The sequence below is a fragment of the Siniperca chuatsi genome, linkage group LG9, assembly GCF_020085105.1.
Source record: "Siniperca chuatsi isolate FFG_IHB_CAS linkage group LG9, ASM2008510v1, whole genome shotgun sequence".
Lineage (NCBI taxonomy): Eukaryota > Metazoa > Chordata > Actinopteri > Centrarchiformes > Sinipercidae > Siniperca > Siniperca chuatsi.
Genome location: NC_058050.1, coordinates 4418981 through 4437277, shown reverse-complemented (window position 1 = coordinate 4437277; position 18297 = coordinate 4418981). Strand labels below are relative to the sequence as shown.

General features: G+C 38.4%; 1 protein-coding gene across 1 annotated transcript in view; it reads left to right on the top strand.

The window, feature by feature from the left end:
• dpy19l1l (dpy-19-like 1, like (H. sapiens)) overlaps nucleotides 1-18297 on the top strand; it is a 27086-nt gene extending 8789 nt beyond the window's left edge. Inside the window, exons 8-22 of the mRNA XM_044209577.1 lie at nucleotides 970-1061; nucleotides 1869-1968; nucleotides 3508-3585; nucleotides 6071-6157; nucleotides 6364-6423; nucleotides 6728-6808; nucleotides 7430-7531; nucleotides 8113-8184; nucleotides 9308-9387; nucleotides 9616-9640; nucleotides 11623-11742; nucleotides 11949-12123; nucleotides 13188-13287; nucleotides 14428-14553; nucleotides 15219-18297. Of these exons, the coding sequence (XP_044065512.1) occupies nucleotides 970-1061; nucleotides 1869-1968; nucleotides 3508-3585; nucleotides 6071-6157; nucleotides 6364-6423; nucleotides 6728-6808; nucleotides 7430-7531; nucleotides 8113-8184; nucleotides 9308-9387; nucleotides 9616-9640; nucleotides 11623-11742; nucleotides 11949-12123; nucleotides 13188-13287; nucleotides 14428-14553; nucleotides 15219-15390 (1470 nt within the window). The 3' untranslated portion in view covers nucleotides 15391-18297. The remainder of the gene's footprint in view (nucleotides 1-969; nucleotides 1062-1868; nucleotides 1969-3507; nucleotides 3586-6070; nucleotides 6158-6363; nucleotides 6424-6727; nucleotides 6809-7429; nucleotides 7532-8112; nucleotides 8185-9307; nucleotides 9388-9615; nucleotides 9641-11622; nucleotides 11743-11948; nucleotides 12124-13187; nucleotides 13288-14427; nucleotides 14554-15218) is intronic.

Sequence of the window (18297 nt, the reverse complement as noted above, 5' to 3'; positions counted from 1 at the left end):
CAAGCAATAGAGACAGGTTCCCCTTTTACAAACGATCAAGAATGTGTGGCAGCTACAGAACAGAAAACTAGAAATGTCCCGGCTCACGATGAATTGGCCCCAATTCTTATATTCACCTAAATGATACAGCTGGCAGGTGAACGCTCAAGCTATAACTTGAAAATGAGATCAGATAGAAAATAATTTATACTGTAAGAAATTTTTGTACCAAAGATGCTCAGTATACATAATAAAACTACTTCTATACATAGCAGCAAGCAGAAGATATGCAATGTTGATTAAATATAAATCTGGCACATTGAAATAACAGCTGTAGACTACTGAAGTTGGCACACCTTATTTTTCACAAGCTGCTTGATCCAAATGCTGAAGGTCCTGGTTCAGATTAAATTTATAAGCTTAAATTATTGATGTGATATAAATGAAAGTTTAACTGGGAGAAAGTGACACAATCCGCTAAATTGTTTAACTAGAAAAGACTCATCAATCTGTTTGGAGTTGGAAAAACAAAAAGTCCACTCGCAGTTGTACAGTGGTGTTACAGATTGGAGGTTCTTCCCACACAAATGATCTTTTAGTCGAGTACAGACACTGGCTTGCAGAGAGCACACAAACCCAACAACAGCCACATTTAATTTTGTCCTGTCATCAAGTTACACACGGAATCGACTTTAATTAGCCAAAACTGGTATGATCTGCTGTCGGTGCCCTGAAAGCAACAATGAGAAATGAGAAACTGCTACCTGAATGTTTTCTACTCTGATCTTTGCCAATAAGAAAGAGAGAGCCAAGATAAAAGATTCAATCACAGGGTTGGACTTTAGTGAATCCGTTTATTTTGCCAATTTGGGTGTCATTCACACCGATGCTCCCAAATAATGTTTCACATTGGCAACAGTCAAATTGTCACTCGTCATTGTCACATGTTTGTTTAGGTTTTTTTGTGTGTGTCTTCATGTATGTTATCAGAGCACTCGCGTGATGTGGACTCCGCCCCTGAGGGAGAGCTTTGCCTACCCCTTCCTAGTCCTGCAGATGCTCCTTCTCACCTACATCCTACGGTAAACTCACCATCAGCCTCAATGTTTTAAAATCACAGTGGTCCAGATTATTCAGCTATAAATCCCCCTATAAGTCTTTTTTACCCTCCACATTACATACATAAAAACACCAAAATAATGTAAGGGTAGAAGTAATTTTATATGAAAATCTCAACTTGTCATGATTCTTACTTCTGTCATCACACTCCCCCATATAGTCATCTCATAGAACCTGCAGCTTTATAACATTTAATAGAGCACGATGTCTTATCTTGGTGCCTGAAATTTTGTTAGAAGAATAGCAACAAGAACAACGTCGAAAAGCATCTGGTTTTCTTTTTTTATTTTAACAACCTGCTGAATATGTGAAATAACAGAAGTAAAACATGATCAACAACATCTAAAATGTGACGTTCAAGAAATACAGGTTATAAAACAGTTTGTCCTGTGTGTTTGTAATTACTAGGGTGAAGCAAAGCTAGCTTCTATTGTCTGCTAAACCGTGCACTGAAGCAGGCAGCGTGGTGAGCTAATGTACTTGTCACACAGACTAGTAATCTTCTCATTGCACATCAACTAGTGGATGCCGCCTTGTGTTACGGGAGTGCAGTAAACTGTGACTTCTTCTGCCACCAGCTTTAAAAGGAGAACAAACTCCGTGACATATTTCTGAGGCTGGCTCGGTACATAACCGGGTCTGTGTAGTACACTCAGAGTGAAACTGTGTGTGTGTTTTCTCAGCTGTCTTAATGCATCTTCTCTTATCTCCTCTAAACCCACACTCTATTTCTTATTTTTTTTCCTCCTCTGTCTCTCTTCTTTCTCCAGGACACGGAACCCAAGCAGGACAGCCATGGTTGCTCTGGGGATCTCCAATTTGTGCTTTATGTTGCCTTGGCAGTTTGCCCAGTTTGTGCTGCTCACTCAGGTAAACAGAAAGCAAGAGAGACATTGAGAGAGAGAATGTGGGGGAAAGGAGAAGGGGCACAGAGATTAGGGAGAAAATAGATTTGGAGAGAACAGAGGACTCTAGCAAGAAAGGTGCAAGGAGGGCAGAAGTTGTCCAGGATGGCAAAGAAAACGACTGTACAAGAATACACCATTTACATCCTTATTTCATAAACCTCTCGTAACATACATGAGGAAAATATGCATATATAATCCTAAGAATATTTGAGTGGAATACTTGACACTGTGAGAAGGATTCTTTCGGAGATGCAGACAAGCAAGTTAAAGAAATAAACAGTAAGTTAAAGAGTGTAGGCTGGTAGACCGAAAAACTGGATTTTGAACCACGACTCCAGAACAAACAGGTCACTGCTGCGAGCATCTTTGCTCAGCAACAGTTTAGCCCACGCTGCTGGCAGCCCCCTCAGGGCACTGCTGCTTTCTGTACAGGGATTTTAACATGAGACAAGTTATTTAACAGTTGTTATTTCTTTGTTTCACATTTGTTAAGCTGCTAATTGAACTCTTTTTAATGATGTTTTTATTTATTTTACTTTGGGTTGTGTAATGCATGATTTTCAAAGGGCAAGTTGTGCCTTTTTATTAAATAGCAGTAGTGGAGAAATAACAGGAAATGAGAGGGAGAGAGATGCAACAAAGGTCCTCAGCCAGGTTCGAATTGACAATAATCAAAACACATCAAAGGTCTATAATTGTTCCAGTGGCACACTCCAGGCTCCATTCATAGATACCTCTACATATATTTGGTGTAGAGTTACATTAATTCTATTTTAATCTATGTTCTAATGCAATGTACTCAATACATGACATTAACGGCTGGACATGTACTACAAATGTCCTGCGGATATTTAGTATATATTTAGAGTTAAAGGCAAGCCAAGTTAAGTTGTATAGCAGCTTTCAGCAACAAGGCAATTCAAAGTGCTTTACATAACACATACAAAGGCATTATAGACAAGATATAAAAGAAACAAGACATTATAAAAAGACACATATAAAGTACAGTTGTACTTTTTAGATTAGTTTTTGTTCCCAAATGTGTTTTAGTGCATTTTGTTTCTTACCTGCCTTCTCGATTAATAAATAACACAGTTTTCTATTGGGATTAATAAAGTACTCTATCTACATGGATCCATATTTTAAGCAGATGAAGTAATTGAAAGCCTACAGTGGTTTAAATTTCCCTAAAGTGTAAGATGTTAAGAAACAGCTGCAGGACATTAAAATCCAGTTTCTATCAGAAGTGCATCATATTTGGCAGCAACAACCTGAACTTTCAGCTCCCTTTATGAAATCAAACTGAAAATATGCAGGAACTTTTCTTGTTGTTAGGTGTGGATGTGAGAAACTGGCCCCCAGCTGTATCATCCGCACTTACACCCACTCTATGCCTGACTCCAGATATTAAAGTTTTACAACAGTTGTTTGTACGTTTAGTATTGGAGTTTTCTGGAGTATGTTGTTAAGGTTGTCTATTTTTTTTTTTTTTCTTTTCCAGGTGGCTTCTCTGTTTGCTTCTTACATCCTGGGTTACCTTGGTGCCGCCAAGATGCAATCCATCCTGGTCACTCATATGGTACAGTAGATGACCTCTCCAACATTTCCATCAGAATGTTACGAGTGATTCTGTTTCCTAACTTTACATATTTATTTATCACTGGTGCATCATGCAGTGGCACCTCTGTAGCTTGGTTTGATTCAACAGTGAAAGAAATTACACCAAAGCAACAGAGCTACAGAGATACAACAAAATGATTAAAAATGCAGAAAGAAAAGGTGCAAATTACCAAGCTGTGCAGGGGAGACAAAAAAAAGGAAGGAAGAGAGGAAAGCAGGACCTTAAAAGCAACAAAATGTTAACCTAGAGGAGGGTTTAGGTGTTTCACTAAGACATTGGTCAGTAGTTTGATGCATCACAAATGTACATTAGCTTTCACCGTGCGTATGTTGTGCCCAGAATAAGTGAAAGTCTTTCCAGCTGCTGTCCTCTGAGCTGTAATGTGCTCTGCCTCGGTTCTCCTTATCTCACTCAGCTCCTTGCCCGGGAGAGTTTCATGAGCTGCGAGGACGACACCAGCAGAGACAGGGATGATTTTAGCATTAACGATACTACTGCACGTGCACGATTGCCTTTTTAGCATCAAAGAGGGAACATATGTGGACAACTTGGTTCACCCTGCCAAGGACAAAAGTATATCTGTTAGTATATCTGTTGATGTGAGAATGTGTAAAGATGTTTGTGTTCGTGTGTGTGTGTGTGTGTGTGTGTGTGTGTGTGTGTGTGTTTTTCTGGCCATTCATCCCCCTCCTCCACATTCTTTCCCCCTAATCCCCTCAGCATGCCAGGCTGTTAGCCAGGGCCTGTGTGCTCCACAGATAAGGAGAAGGCCCTTTGTGGTGAGATGGTGGAGATTTGTGTCAGAGGAAAGCATATGGCTCTGCATAATTTAGAGAGCTCGGCAATGATGACTTTGGCTTTGTGTGTGTTTGTGTTCAAGAAAAGAAATACAGACACATGATCAGGCATGGGTGTCCTCTGCGACCTACAGCGTTGTTAATGAGCCTGTCACTTCTTACAAGGCATACAAACCTGTTGGACTTCAACTAACAAATATTTTCATTATCAACTCATCTGTCAGTTATTTCTATGATTAATTGAGTGTTTAGTCTTAAAAATGTCAAATAATTGTGCAAAGTGCCCATCGCATTCTCAGATCGCTAGGTGATGCCTGTACATCGATCCAAAACCCAAAAATAGTCAGTTTACAACGATTTAAAACAGAGAAAAGCAGCAAGTCCTCACTTTTCAGAAGCTTGGCTTGAAAAATAAACAATTCGATTTTTTTTTTGGTGGAAAACAAAGACGATTCATTCATTTGTTGAATATGCGATAATTTTGATAATAGATTCATTTTTCTAAGCAAAAATACACTGGTTATTGCTTTTCAAATGTGAATATTTGCTTGTTTTCATAGTCTATGATAGTAAACTGAATATCTTTTGGGTATTTTGAAAACAGGCAATTTAAATATGAACACTCTTGCTTTGGGAAGATGTGATGTACTATTTTCTGACATTTTATAGACCAAAACAATTAATCATGAAAATAATAAGCAGATTTGTTGATCATGAAAATAATAGCTTATGAAGCCTAAATCAATTATTAAATTATTTTGCAGCAATAATGTTATCAAACAAATAAACTAATGTTTAGGTTGGTTTGGTCAAGTTTGCATTTGTACTACTACCACTTGGAGTGGCAGAAGCTGGACATTTCAACCATTTATCCATTACTTTTAATTAAATATTTCAACATTTTATTCATTCTTTTTTAGCTATTTCACCACCACCATTTATCCATTACTATAAGCTAAAAGTAATGAATAGACAGTTCAAATTGTTAGCCAACTGTTTAGACGCCTCTGCTCGCTTGCGATCTTTTTATGCACTCTCTGTCGCAACACTTTAAATTAGTTGAGCTACTCTACAATCTTTCCACGTACTCCCTGGCAACTGCTTAAGTGCCGCTGGTTGGGAATCATTGCCCTACTGTCTACATAATGCATAGTGTTATTTTACATTGGCATTATTTTACACTGCACTTTGGGATTAACCATCAAGAATTCATTGAATTGGATTATATTGTGCTAGTGGCTGTGTATTCAAAGTTTATTGCATTGGTTTCAATCTCTGGAGTGTTTTCAACAACACTGTCACACAGAAAGACTTATTACTGACACTTAATACAATCCATCCCAGACCACCATTCAGCTATAGAGAGACAGAGATGTTATATTTTGCAGGCGGCAATGAATATGGAGCTGAGTGTTTTTAATCAGGCCACTGGAAACCTACAGAAGCTGGCTGCGCCTTTGTGCTCATTGCCAAGCACGCATGTTTGTGCATTATTTCTAATTACACCGACAGATCATACACATCAAGCTGCTGGAAAACATCGGTTCCTCTAGCTGGATGGGCTGCACTGCACAGTGCACTGCCGTGTGGATACCACAGGATTCTGATGAATGACACCTCCTCTCCTTCCTGTTCTCATCCTGCAGATCACTCTCGGCGTCTGCTTTATCCTGATGTTTGGCAACTCCATGCTGCTCACGTCATTCTACGCCTCCTCACTCGTCTCCATCTGGGTGAGTTGTGAGTCTGATATATTGTATGTAGAATCATTGAATATTCTGAGATTTATCGGGTCAGTCAAGATAAGTTCAGTTTGGTCTAAAATAAGAAATACATTTGTTGTTGGCATTGCAGAGGGATGACACATTTTTGTGTTTTATCATTTTGGATTATGGATTATGTTTTGGTGATTTGTTTTTTGTGTGTGTGTTTTTTTCAGGCAATCATAGCATTGAGGGATCGGTTTGCTCAAGTCTTCAAACCTGGCATCGTCATCTGGGTATGTAGAATTTACTGATTCTTTTGTTTAGAGGGATACACATAATTTTGTCACTTTATTGTGGCTAAAAAGCAGTCATTTCATATTAAATGTTTAAATTCAGTATTGCCTATGTACTCATATTTGAAACTAACATCTCAAAAACTCAACATGCTATTGATTATCCAGCCTTTGGATTATCAGTTAGTTTGCCAACTGCACTTTGAGGCTTTGATTACAGGTTCCTGTTTGAGCTGTGTGTGTGTGTGTGTTTACATTTGTGTACATGTCAGCTTGCCAGTGTGTATCTCTTCTTCCTCTGCAGGTCATGCAGGGTTTGGCTTGGGTTGGCTTCACAATTCTGCTCAAATTCATGCTGTCCACAATCCTCTGTGCCTCAGATGATGTAAGCTACTCTAACTTTGTGAAATTCATGTATCAGGAAAAACTTCTAACATTTAATTTGAATTATGTTTGCAGTAAATTATATTTCCTGATATGATAATGAGAATATTTTTGACTTAACATTAAAGTAATGACTACAAAGTGTCCCCATGTTCCTAGAAAGAGAAAGGAACGTGGAAAATAGATTTTTATGTCTACATACATGTTTAATAGTTGGACAAAAAAACTTTAGGAAGGAAAAAATGTTGGGGATCAGTTCACATAAATGTTTGACAATACACACAAATTCACACACTGCACTAATAAATATATATATATGTTATATATATATATTTTTTTTAAAGTATTTGAAAAAGCCATATGGTGTAGTTGACCCACAAGTGAAAACTTAGCTGCCAAGGTTTAGATTGGCTTTGTGAAGCTAACGGGCTAAGTAAAGGTCATATTTTTTAATGCCGCCAACCGAAAAGGACATACTGACATACGGACTAATTAACATTTTCAAATGCATTCAAGCATTTAAAAGTCAGGAATTAAAGAACATGTTTAAATACAAAATGTAAGGAAACATGTCTGTAATATGTCTTTTTTTTTTTTTTTTTTTTTTTTTTTTTTTTTTCAGGCTCACATCAGTGGACTGATCAAGTCTAAGTTCACAAGCTACAAGGACTTCCACACTCTGATGTACACGTGTGCTGCCGAATTTGACTTCATTGAGTTAGAGGTAAGGTCTGTTTTGACCAAAACCTGGCACGTCGATCAGAGTTGGCATTTATCATCCATGTGACTTTGTGCTCTGAAGCATTCACTGATAAAATACAAGTTTCAGGTGGTTTTTGCTTTCAAAATGTCCCTCAGTCTCCTGTGAAGATATCAGAATTTAAAAAATGCCTGCTGTTTTGTATCAGAGTGGCTGGTATATTCTCACAGCAGGTCTCAGTGTAGTGGGAACGAGATCTGTGCTCTGAATTTATAACAGGAAATAGAAACCTGACAGCAGAACCTGTCAGCTCGAGTTCTGTGCTAGACAGCGGCCTGGTTTTGCATTTGTGTTTGCATGTTGTGAATGTGCATACAAGATACAACATCGATTTATTGATCATTTTACAACACTGGGTTGTATAAGGAGATTTTGTTTTGGAGTTCCTTTTATGCTACTCAGAAAAATATATACAGTAGATCAGTGAATAAATAAGTCATACAAAAAAATAGAAATGTGGTTAGAGTGTACATAATATTAGATAGCTCTGTCTCTCTCATTTCTTACCTTACCTCACTCTGTGTCTCTGTCTCGCTCTCCCTCAGACTCCTCTACGTTACCTCAAAACGTTGCTGCTGCCCATCAACATGCTGGTGGTTGCTGTTATCACTTGGAGGGTAAGTCTTCTTGTAGGTTTTGGACCAGACCTCAGAAATGGACAAACACTGAAAAAAAAAAAAAAGCATGTTAACTAAACAAGAGGAGGGGTTTAGCGATTGTCAAATGTATTTAATGTAAAGAATGAAATCTGAAACACTGATGGACTCTTGCACACTGTCACCAAATTACATATTTAAGCTGTAGCTATGTTTTCCGACTGAATACATATTTTAATAAGCAGCATATAAAACAAATTTTACTCAAGGTCCACTTCTTAGCTTTTTCCAGAACTTTCAACCACTTATCACGGTCTTCCACTGTACTACACTGTGCTATCAAAATTGGGGGCAAATGACAGAAACACCTGACACAATAACACATTCAGTAATCTATCTACATGCATACACACATTAAAATACAAGACACCTTGTAATAAATAGAATGCAATGAAAACCTGAGATGAGGAAAACGCTACACAAAATATCCCTAATATATATGAATAACCCCTATCTTCACCTTTTTCAAAATCTGTGGGAAATTAAGAGTCTTCTGCTTAGTCTGTAGTAATGCGAGTGTCAGAAAGTGTGTAGTATGAAGCCTCCCATCCCACCTTTCAGATCAATACAGCAGGAAGTCAAACGTGAAGTACAAATCACTTTAGAGCCTTGAGACGCTGGCGCACAGTGGCAGGAAGACAAAGCTGGGAGACTATCTGCTCTGGTTACTACGCATACATTTCTACCCCTGAGTAGAACTGCTTGAATATAGGAAGAGGCCTTTAAATTGCAGTTGTCGTATTTGCTCTGCATGGGAGGCGTAGTTGACATTTACATGTGTATTTTTAAGCTTTGAGAAAGGAAGAACAGGGAGATTTATTCTTGATTTCAGAAACATGAAATATTTTATGGGGGTAAACATCAGAGAAAAAAACATTTTAAGGAATTGCTCTTTATGTAGTCTAATCTCATTATGCCTTACCCACGCTAAGCTAAGAATACTTGAGTCGATTTGACAAAGCATGGTATGCAGTACATGAGCATGCTGTCAGGAAAACCTTCTCATACAGTGCAGTATTTGTTGGAAACATGACATTTAAAGGAATGTCTTTTTCATTTTATTTTAACTATTTGTCCTTTTCAGACTGTCCAGGATATAGTCCGGTTCCTGAGGGACGGAGGGAAGGTGCCTGTCAAGGCTGACGATGTTGATGAAGCTGCAGGGTGAGTGTCCTGAGGCCTCCTTGCTGGCCTTGTTGGTGATTTCACTATATTTACTTGTTCACTCTATCAATTAGTTTTTTTAAATGGGGAAAATAGTTATTCTTTTTGTAATATGTTAAGCTTTGAATAAACTATATCTTTAGATAAATAAAATGAATAAATAAATATTTTTTTCACATTTCAGCATTTGCAGCTGAGTTTATATATAATGTTTGTTTTGTGTCGCAGGTCTGAAATAGTCGGAAAAGGAGAGGTGAGAAAAAATACTTTTCACATCCTGTTATTGTTAAATATATGCACAAGAATTATCTTTACCTCAGTGTCAGCTCTTTTTCTAAAGCGTTGTCCAATTTTTGATTAGATTCCTCCAGTGCAGTCAGTTCAGTTTTGTCCCTAAGTGATTTTCATCCCTTTTCTCATTACTAAGAAATGAAAAGCAGCTTCCCTCCTGCTCTGAAATCACACTGTGCTGCCTTTTGTCAGCTTTCTCCCAGCTGCTTCATGTCATTTTCTGTAATATCCCTCCCAGGGTAGGAAAATGTTCAGATGTTCATCCACCAGCGACATTGTGTGGAAGTTTCCAGAGTTTCCCAGATAATTGCCTTAATGTTTCTGGCTCGATGAGTAACACTGCAGAGACCCAAGGGTGTTCTCACTCCTCACAGGCAACGCTGTGTTAAAAAAAGATCAAAGCATCATGCAAATGTCATTATATAGTCTGTCCAGCAAATGTTGCTTTTCTTCAGAGTTCAGATCGGTTTGAATTGGAGGGGAGCTGCCTCTAAAGTGATCATAGTTTCACTGACAGTGGAGCTGCAACTTGTGATCTCATTATCAATTAGAGCTGTCACTTAAAAAAAAAAAATGAAGTTTGAACAATTCAGAAAACGAAATTTATTTAATTTGAGAGCATTCCATGTAGCATAATCCTAACCTACTTTGCAGGATTAACATTCCGTTCATTCGTAGTGCCTCAATTAAGTGATACGCTAATGTTACTGTGAGGCAGGCGCAATTTACGTCAGCAGGCAACCATACCGTAATCCACAATTTTTCCATCTATGATGGCAAATCCAAAATGCTTCCTCACATTACATCTCAGTTAGTTTGATTTCACGATTATTCGTTTAGCACGGCTCGCTGGTTTTCTCCATTTTGTGTTTTGTGCAAGGAGAACAATAATAGCCTAGCATCAGAGCAAGCAGTGGGTCATAGGGACAGTTCGTTTTAGGAATTTAAAAAGATCATTACAGATAGAATATTTAATATGTTTTGTCAATGTTTGAACACTAGTTCAAATTTCAGAGAAATTACATCTCTATTATGTATTAACATATGTATCATTTTCTTAGATAAAGTGTTTAGTCTACAAAATGTCCATCACAAGTTCCAAGGTGATATCTTTAAATTGATTGTTTTGTCAGACCAACACTTCAAATATTAGAAAATCTTCAAATATTAAAGCTACCCCGTGGAGTTTTTAACCACTAGTAGCACTATGAAGCAATGTCTTTACGAGTGGGTTCCCCTTTTGTTTGTATGTGTATGTGATACACACATCTGCCAAACGTTTCATGCTATATCACTAATCGACAGCTGACAGCGGTAATGCACCAAGAAACGTAGCAGTGCTCCAATAAAGGTATGGAAGAGGAAGACTGCAAGCTAGCAAACATGGGTGTAAACAATGCAGAAGTCTTAAGTTAAATGCCAGATGTTTATGGCGGAGTAAATGCATGCAACACACGTTAGACCTCAAGTATACACACAATGCGCTTTGGTCCGAAACATTGAATGTAAATAACACTTTTTTTAAAATGATAAATGAATTGTGGTTATGAAAATTGTAACTGTAATTTTCTGTCTATCGACTAATCAACACATTATCTCAGCAGTACCTGACAGTAACAAGTGTCAATTTTTAATTTAAATCAACTTTCATTCTCTTAATTCATTTAAATGCTCTTTGTAGTCAGTAATAAATATTGCAGCAATGTAAAATACTTTGCAGTATGAATCCAGATAAAGCTGTTTGATTACTCCAGAAATGTGGTTGTGGTTCAAACTGGTTTCCCTCAAACGGCCTGGTCTGACTTTTGTGTTTGTTTGTGTTAAACTGCCTCGGCTGCTGAAGAGATTAGTCACAGTTCCTGATAGAATATCTTGCTTGTTTTATTTCCTCTGCACCTTCTTGTCAGTTTTGATCAGACTGTGTGTGAACTTGTCACTCTGCAGCTGGTGTACCACAGCCTGCAGCTGGTGGCGTTTGCTGTCCTGGCCATCCTCATTATGCGTCTGAAGCTCTTCCTGACGCCCCACATGTGCATCATGGCCTCGCTCATCTGCTCCAAACAGGTCTGTCTCTCACCACAAGTAAAAAAAACTATATATCCTACATTTAAAAATAGTTATTTATTTCCTTAATGTCATCAATGTTTCACTTGTTAAGTTTCTTCTCCACTTAAATGATATCTATATTGCACATTACTAAGGAGATTATCTGTTTGAGCGTACATTCTGTCCTTCAATAATGCTCTCTCTCTCGCTGGTTGTTATGTCAGTTGTTTGGCTGGATCGGGGAGAAGTTTAAACACCAGACTGTCGTGTTTGCAGTCATGGCCATCATGGCCATACAGGGAGTAGCCAACCTGCAGGCCCAGTGGGCAATCATTGGAGAGTTCAGCAACCTGCCGCAGGAGGAGCTGCTGGACTGGATCCAGGACAACACCCGTCCTGGTGAGTGAAGTTGCCTGCTTCCAGCTACAGTGAGAATTATAATCCTGATTATCAATTTCTGATCAATATAATGAGTTTCTCATAACTTTTCGAGATTAAATTACAAGGTCATGATGGACTGCAACAATACACAGCACCAAGAGAGCTTCTGGTTCCACCTTATATGCCAATATAGTTCTTCCATGCGTGTGCTCTATAAAATCTGCTCAGACAGGTCCACTCAATATCTGAAATACTTTCACAGTTACATCACGCTGAACAAAAGTATTTCTTTCCAAAGGTCAAGGAGGTAAAGGTCTTTGTGCATCAAGCAGGTGACATTTTGGTAGTTACTTTACACAGTAAGCATTGTGTGGTGAATTTGAAGGTCAAAAGGTGTCTAGACATCTAAGATTAAACAGGGCAAAATTTGTTTGAAATGGTAACAGTAGTTTTGTTGTCAGTATTATTGATTATACACTGCAGTTGTCAGTTTATTAGGTGCACCTAGCTAAAACTAATGCAGTCTGATACCCAGTCCTCCAATAAGTCCTACCTTCACAGGTTATAATGTTCAGTATTTGTTGAAACTGCTTTAGAGAGGTGTTGGTTCAATTGTATGTAGTTTGTGGTGCTTTCGAATTGCATTGTGTTATACTGACAGGTGTTTATATTATTACCCCCCCATTTATGTCAATGAGGGTAGGCTAAATGAAAGAAACACCTGTCAATATAATGCATTATAATTCGACACCACCACAAACTACATCCTCCAATATGATCATAAAGTTGGCTGATAACTTTTACAAACTCAGAAACTCTCAAAATTTCCAAACTACAAAACGAACTGATGGAAATCAAGAACTCTGTTGCTGTATGTTGACGACTGGATAAACAACTTGAATGGACGCCTGTCAGCCAATCAGAAGTATTTTCCATGGCTGTGGTATAAAGTTTTAATACTAAGTAGAGAGTTATGAAGAATAAAGAACTGGTTGTGTAGATACAGCCACTCAACAACATTCCCGTTCCATCCACTCTTTTTTTGTCTTATTTGTTTTTGGTTTTGTGTGTGATTGATGCAGATTCTGTGTTTGCTGGGGCCATGCCCACCATGGCCAGCGTGAAGCTTTCCACAGGTCGGCCCATCGTCAACCACCCCCACTATGAAGACGCTGGTCTGAGGTCAGTGGAACTCACAGCAGCACAACTGCTCTTATGAGCAGATCAGAGACATAAAGAGAGAGAATTTCTTCAACCTAGCATCCATATTTGGCTAGAATCAGTTTCCAGTCCTGTTCAGAGTGCTGTATCCTGGTCAATGTACAGCACTTACAGCATAATACGGGTGTGTATCTCTCACTCTCAGACAATTCGATACCTATCTGGATACACAGTCCACGATCTGGCCGAAGCCGATTCAATACAGTTCAATTCCGCCGCTATCAGGATTTGATATTTTAACTTTTTCAATAATAGAAGTGACTTAAATCAATCAGTCTCCTCAATCAAACACTGAATCAGAAATACCCCTATGTCTTCTGCCACACAAACAATAGTAAACGTAGGCAGTGATACACTGGATAACTTTTCAGCCAGTCACTGAGGAGAATGAGTTTTTCACAAAAAATGTTTTTCAAAAGAATTTACATCAGTTCCTTTTTCAGTCTGAGTTTAATATTTTTCAATAACGTTGAATGGGTGCTTGTCCCTGTTAATAAAACAACACATGGCTTCAGTAACCAGGAGGGGTCAGGGGCCATACAGCCGTACCAAATTGAATGTAAAATTTGGTCTCTTTATGTAAATCTTGTCTCATTTTCTGATATGTTTCAGTTAATCTAAACAGCTAAAGGAAATACACAGCAGGATATGTCACATTAAACACTGATGTACTGTATATATCTTCAAATCCAGGCAACAAATTACAGGAGAAATTCTTTGAACAATAACTTTATCACAAGCTTGTTACAATGCTTCACATAATAAGATAGTAAGGTTAAAATTCAAACTTCAAAACAAATAAATTCTTCTTGAAATTAAATATGCATAAATCATTTAAAATAAAGTCTGAACTACGGGAACATGAAACACTACTGTGATGACTGATTTTCAGGGCTGGTAAGAGAGGATGTCATCCAAATATTTACAGGTTCAAAGTTTCAAGTACTCCAGTTGGTTTTGTGGTTGATTCAGTCCTCATTCCCATAACTTTTGGTGATTTGCATGTTTTTATTTTTTTCATCTTTTAGTATTATTTTATCATTTTACTGCATAAAATGTTACTGAAATTGTTGTAACGGTGCTGTATTGTGTTCCTCGCAGGGAGAGAACCAAACTGGTCTACTCCATGTACAGCCGCATGTCTGGAGAAACCGTAAAGAGGAACCTGATGAAGCTGGGAGTGGACTTCTTCGTCCTGGAGGATTCCTGGTGCACCAGGCGAACCAGGTACCTTCAACACCATGAGTGCCCTCTCACAAAGGGGGCACATTTTTACCCGGGACCATGTTTTCTTTCACATTTTGGTGCTTTTATCCAGAGAGAATAACAAATAGCTAGTCTTGCATAGTCAGACCTATCTCCACACTTCGTTTTAGCGCTGGAGAGATGTTTGGCTGAACCCATTATCATTCTGGTACAGGGGAAAGAAACCCTCTGGCTTGTTTGTATTTCTTTAAACCAATCACAATCGTCTTGGGCGGCGCTAAGCCCAGGATGTAGTGGCGGTGCCCTTGCAAAATAGTGTCGGTGGAACTTGTTTTGGTGGAACATTTGCATGTTCGGAGGCAAAAATGGCTAAATCCCTGCAAAAGAAAAGGTAGCAGCTGCTAGCTTGTTTACATTCATACCATTAGCGACCAGGTTCGGTTTAGAGTGACTTGCCATTTTCAGCGTGTAGGTTGCAAGCTTGGGGGTTGTTGTTGTTTCAAGTAGCGACAGGGATTTTGAAAACGGTAACAAGCAGATAGCGGAAGGAATAGTCGCCATTCTCCAACTCAAGATTTTAATTTTGTTAAAATGCTGGACCAATAGTTTCTAATTAACCTTGTTTTCCTTTCTCCCTCTCTCTCTTCTTCTCTTTATCTTTTTTTCTTCCCTCTCTCATCGCCCAGGCCCGGGTGCAGCATGCCAGAGATCTGGGACATTGAGGATTCCCAAAATGTTGGTAAAATTCCCCTCTGCACCCACATGTCCAAGAACTCACGACCCTACTTCACCACAGTCTTTTCCAATGACATTTACAAAGTTCTCAAAGTTCCCAAAGCTACCAAAGATCTCAGATAACATTGTGGGACGGACTTGTTCAGCACCAACTTGTTGTTCTTTCCACTACTTCTTTTTTTGGTCGGTCACTGCCGTTGCTGCTTTTTACTTTTTACTTCCTCAAACCCTCACAGTTCCACTTTTTTGCAGGGCTCTGTTTCACTGAGCGGTAGACTAATAATAGGTTGGACACTCCAAAACAATTTGCCATGAGTCTCTCCACTCTTGGTGCCCTCACAGTTCTCAGTATCTGTGACTTAAAAAAACTCCCTATTCCCCACATTTTGCCAATCATCCTTTTTGCTGCATCTTTGTCATTCAGCGATGTTCCCATCACGCTCCAGTTGGTGCCCAGGTGAGAGCCAAAAGGTGTCATAGCTCTTCATTTAGTTTGTTGCATTGGTTCTGTTACATAGAATCCTTATTTGAAGGAACATTGTCCTCAAAGAGATGCTGTTCAGTATTGTTTTTTACTGTATAGAATTCATTTTCTTTGACTTATGCTGAAGAAGTAAATCATTTCTGGCGGGACCAATCAATGATGTCCACATACTGTGAAGCAATACCCTTTGCAAACTTGACAAAAGCTGACTTCTTCTATTGTTATGCACAGTGTTGATCTGAAAGATTTTTCAGTAGTACACTATTTTTATAATTTATTTGTGTGAATATTTTTATGCAAACTTCAAGGTGTTAAGATGTTTTCTTTAGAAGCAAATCACAGGGGAAAATTCTGTTCTTGTGTTTGAAAGCTTTTAAAACTCTTTTTAATACATATCATTCAGCCTTGGCATCTAGTTGGAAATCACTCAAGATTTTTAGCTAAGTATCACATAGTAGAAGAGCTTTCGTTCTTAATTCAGTTAGAAACTGGCAGAAAGAGGGTTTTTAATGGCAAAACAACGTAAACAAAACAAATAGATTTCCCCTAACTCTGCCCTGTAACAACATTTTTGTAAATACCCAAACAATTATTTTGTAAAATACCAATGTACGGCCTTTAAAGGGTTCTTTTTGTCTTGAATTATTGTTTATTGCCAAAGTAAGTCTTGTTATTAAAGCTGCATCGGGGTACTGTAGCACATGAAAGATGTGTTTTTAGTGATTGAGAACCATCAGTTTGTGAGTTCTGTAACAGCCAATACAAACTATTTGTAGCAGTGAATTTTATGTGAATGGTAGCAGTCGTTGGTTCCTTCTTCGGGCCTCATTAATGATTGTTTGACATGTTGGGAAATACGCTTATTTGCTAAGATAACAAGATCGATACCACTCTCATGTCTGTATGGTAAATATGAAGCTACAGTCAGGACAGACAGTTTAGCTTGTCTATCCGTAACTTGTACTGTCAATAAGTGTCCTTTACACCCACTGTAGGTTAAATTAATAGTGGCACCATAGCTGCATGTTGCATTGATGGTTTGACCAAATATACAGTAATCAGACTCATCAGACAGTTTAAATTGCAGTCAGTTTAACTCATATGCACTATAGTTTAAATGTTTTTTTGTTTTTCTCACATCAACCTACTTTTCTTTGTTCCTGAAGCTTGGTGTCATTTTTCAGAACAAGGACAGCAGTTGTGGAGCTGCAAAGCTTTACAGTACAAAGTTCATTTTACGGCTCGATAAATGAACAGAATGAGTCAACATACAGTAGGTTTGTCTTTAAAGGAATAGTTCGACATTTTGGGAAAAAATGCTTTTTCGCTTTCTTAACGAGAGTTGGATAAGAAGATTGATTCCACTCTCATGCCTGAACAGTAAATATGATGCTACAGCCAGCAGGCAGGTTAGCTTAGCTTAGCACAAAGACTGTAAGCAGAGGGATACAGCTAGTCTGGCTTTGTCAGGCTAGTTCAAAAATACACCTAACGACAAGCTGTGTTTTTACAGGTTGTTATGTGCAGGACTATTTCTTAGCTGAGCGCAGTAGTCCAGCTGGTTGCCTGGCAACCTCACGGTGACGACAAGATGACAAGTTACTGTTTCTGGCCAAGAAATAGTCCAGCACATACAGTAACCCCATGTAAAACTACAATTTCTTGTTTTTACTTTGTTTTTCAATGGATTAACCAAATGAGAAATACCTCTTAATTAATTAACTTTAGAGGTGCTGGTAGGCAGATTTTGTTACTTTTGTAGAGAGCCAAGCTAGCTGTTTCCCCTTGTTTCCAGTCTGTATGCTAAGCTAAGGTACACAGTTGCTGACTATAGCTTCATATTTACAGACAGATATGAGAGTGGTATTGATCTTCTCATCTAACTTTTGGCAAGAAAGCAAATAAGTTAATAAATTAGTAAATACCAAATTTCCCAAAATGATTCCTTTCAGAAGGGGGAGTCTCCATGTTGGAGGAGTGGCAACAGGAGAAACAAATATTATACATTTTTCCTCCCTGATCTCTCTTCCTCCTGCAAGAGCGTAAATTTAAGCCACCGCCACACAGACATTTGGCTGTTAATGTTAATGAGTTTTCTGTTGCATGTTTACTCCTCCAACATGATGGCATGTCCTTCACAATCATTGGTAACTACTTATCAAATATTCCGTGATGGGTTTCGTTTCTAAAAAGGCTGCAAGTTTCTCTCAGCTTTAATTTACTTTTTGTGTATGAAAAGTCCTACTGTGGTGAGATTAAATGTGCCGGAGCGAGCCCAGTACACATTTAATCTGTGACATTTTGTCCATCTGATTTCAGAGCTGTTTGTTTATGTACTACTCGTACAAAGACTGAGGTTTCACGGTGTAGAATTGATCTTGTAAGTCATCTGCCCGTTTTTAGGAGTGGGGCTGTTGTCACACTTCCTGAAACCCTTTGACATAAATAGTTTATTCCTGTCGCAGGCGTTGGTGTGTTTCAGATGTCTTTTATAATATTTGTCTATTTTGTCTGTATTTTAAAAAATAAAGTATTTGGCATCAGCA